Below are 961 nucleotides of genomic sequence, written 5' to 3' on the forward strand. Positions count from 1 at the left end.
GTAGAAAGATTAATAATATCCATTATATTTGTGGTGGCGCCCTTATAATTGATGACAAAATCTATTTTATTATTTTCAGATAATTTTTTTTGAAAAATTATTATTTTCCTCCAACCGCAAGTATTTGTGTGTTCCGTTATAGTTGTTTAATATGTTTTGTTTTGTTTTATTTTATACGCGTTTTTACAATAGATTTCTTCTGAATATGGGTTTGATTATTTATTCTACATGTAGTTAGGATCACCCAAGATGAACACAAAACAGCTGATGTGTTCGTTAGTGGTGGCCGCAGTGCTTCTGGCGAGTGCGCCGGTAGCAAACGCCCAATACTACGATAATGACAGATATGGCGGAAACTATGGCTACCCTGGCAACTATAGCTATGACGGCAACTATGGCTACCCCGGCAAGTATGGCGGCCTCGGAAACTATGGCGGTTATGACAACTATTATGGTGGATGGTTAGGCAAACTCCTCGGAGGGGGAGGAAAAGGCAAATGGGGCAAATATGGATATGGCAAATAATAAGTGTGGTAAAATTGTGCTTAAATGTAAGTGTGAAATCTTCATTTTTGTTTAACCATAAGCACAGAGATCATTATTGAAATGATAATTGTGTTTGGTGTTTGACTTGCTTTTGCAAAACACGAAAACAATTAGAATACGCCAACATTTTTAAACACTCAGACACAATTCTTAATGTATAACATGTCGGATTTGCAGTGTAATTGATACCAATACAATTTTGCTATAAGTACATGCGGTTTGATGATTCGCTGTTTGGATTCTTATGTTAGATCTGTTCCGCAAAAGAGAGCACGCTGTTATTTTTCCTTGACTTTTTCTTTTCTTTAGTCCAATATTCATTGTAAGCAGTGACATTCATCACGTGATGAAACTAGTCAAGATTTGACTACATGTTGAATTGCGCGTGAAGGTAACATGTTATATGGTAGAAATT

General features: G+C 36.1%; 1 protein-coding gene across 1 annotated transcript; it reads left to right on the top strand.

The window, feature by feature from the left end:
* Positions 1–249: 249 nt before the first annotated feature.
* On the top strand, positions 250–525 carry LOC127849850 (neuropeptide-like protein 30). The gene has a single exon (XM_052382601.1). It carries the CDS (start codon positions 250–252, stop codon positions 523–525), a length of 276 nt encoding a protein of 91 aa, XP_052238561.1.
* The last annotated feature ends 436 nt before the right edge of the window (positions 526–961 follow it).

This window comes from Dreissena polymorpha, chromosome 11 (assembly GCF_020536995.1).
Source record: "Dreissena polymorpha isolate Duluth1 chromosome 11, UMN_Dpol_1.0, whole genome shotgun sequence".
NCBI lineage: Eukaryota > Metazoa > Mollusca > Bivalvia > Myida > Dreissenidae > Dreissena > Dreissena polymorpha.

Bases quoted from the DNA above. Each gene is read 5' to 3' on its own strand.
- LOC127849850 (XM_052382601.1), top strand. From the start codon at position 250: ATGAACACAAAACAGCTGATGTGTTCGTTAGTGGTGGCCGCAGTGCTT.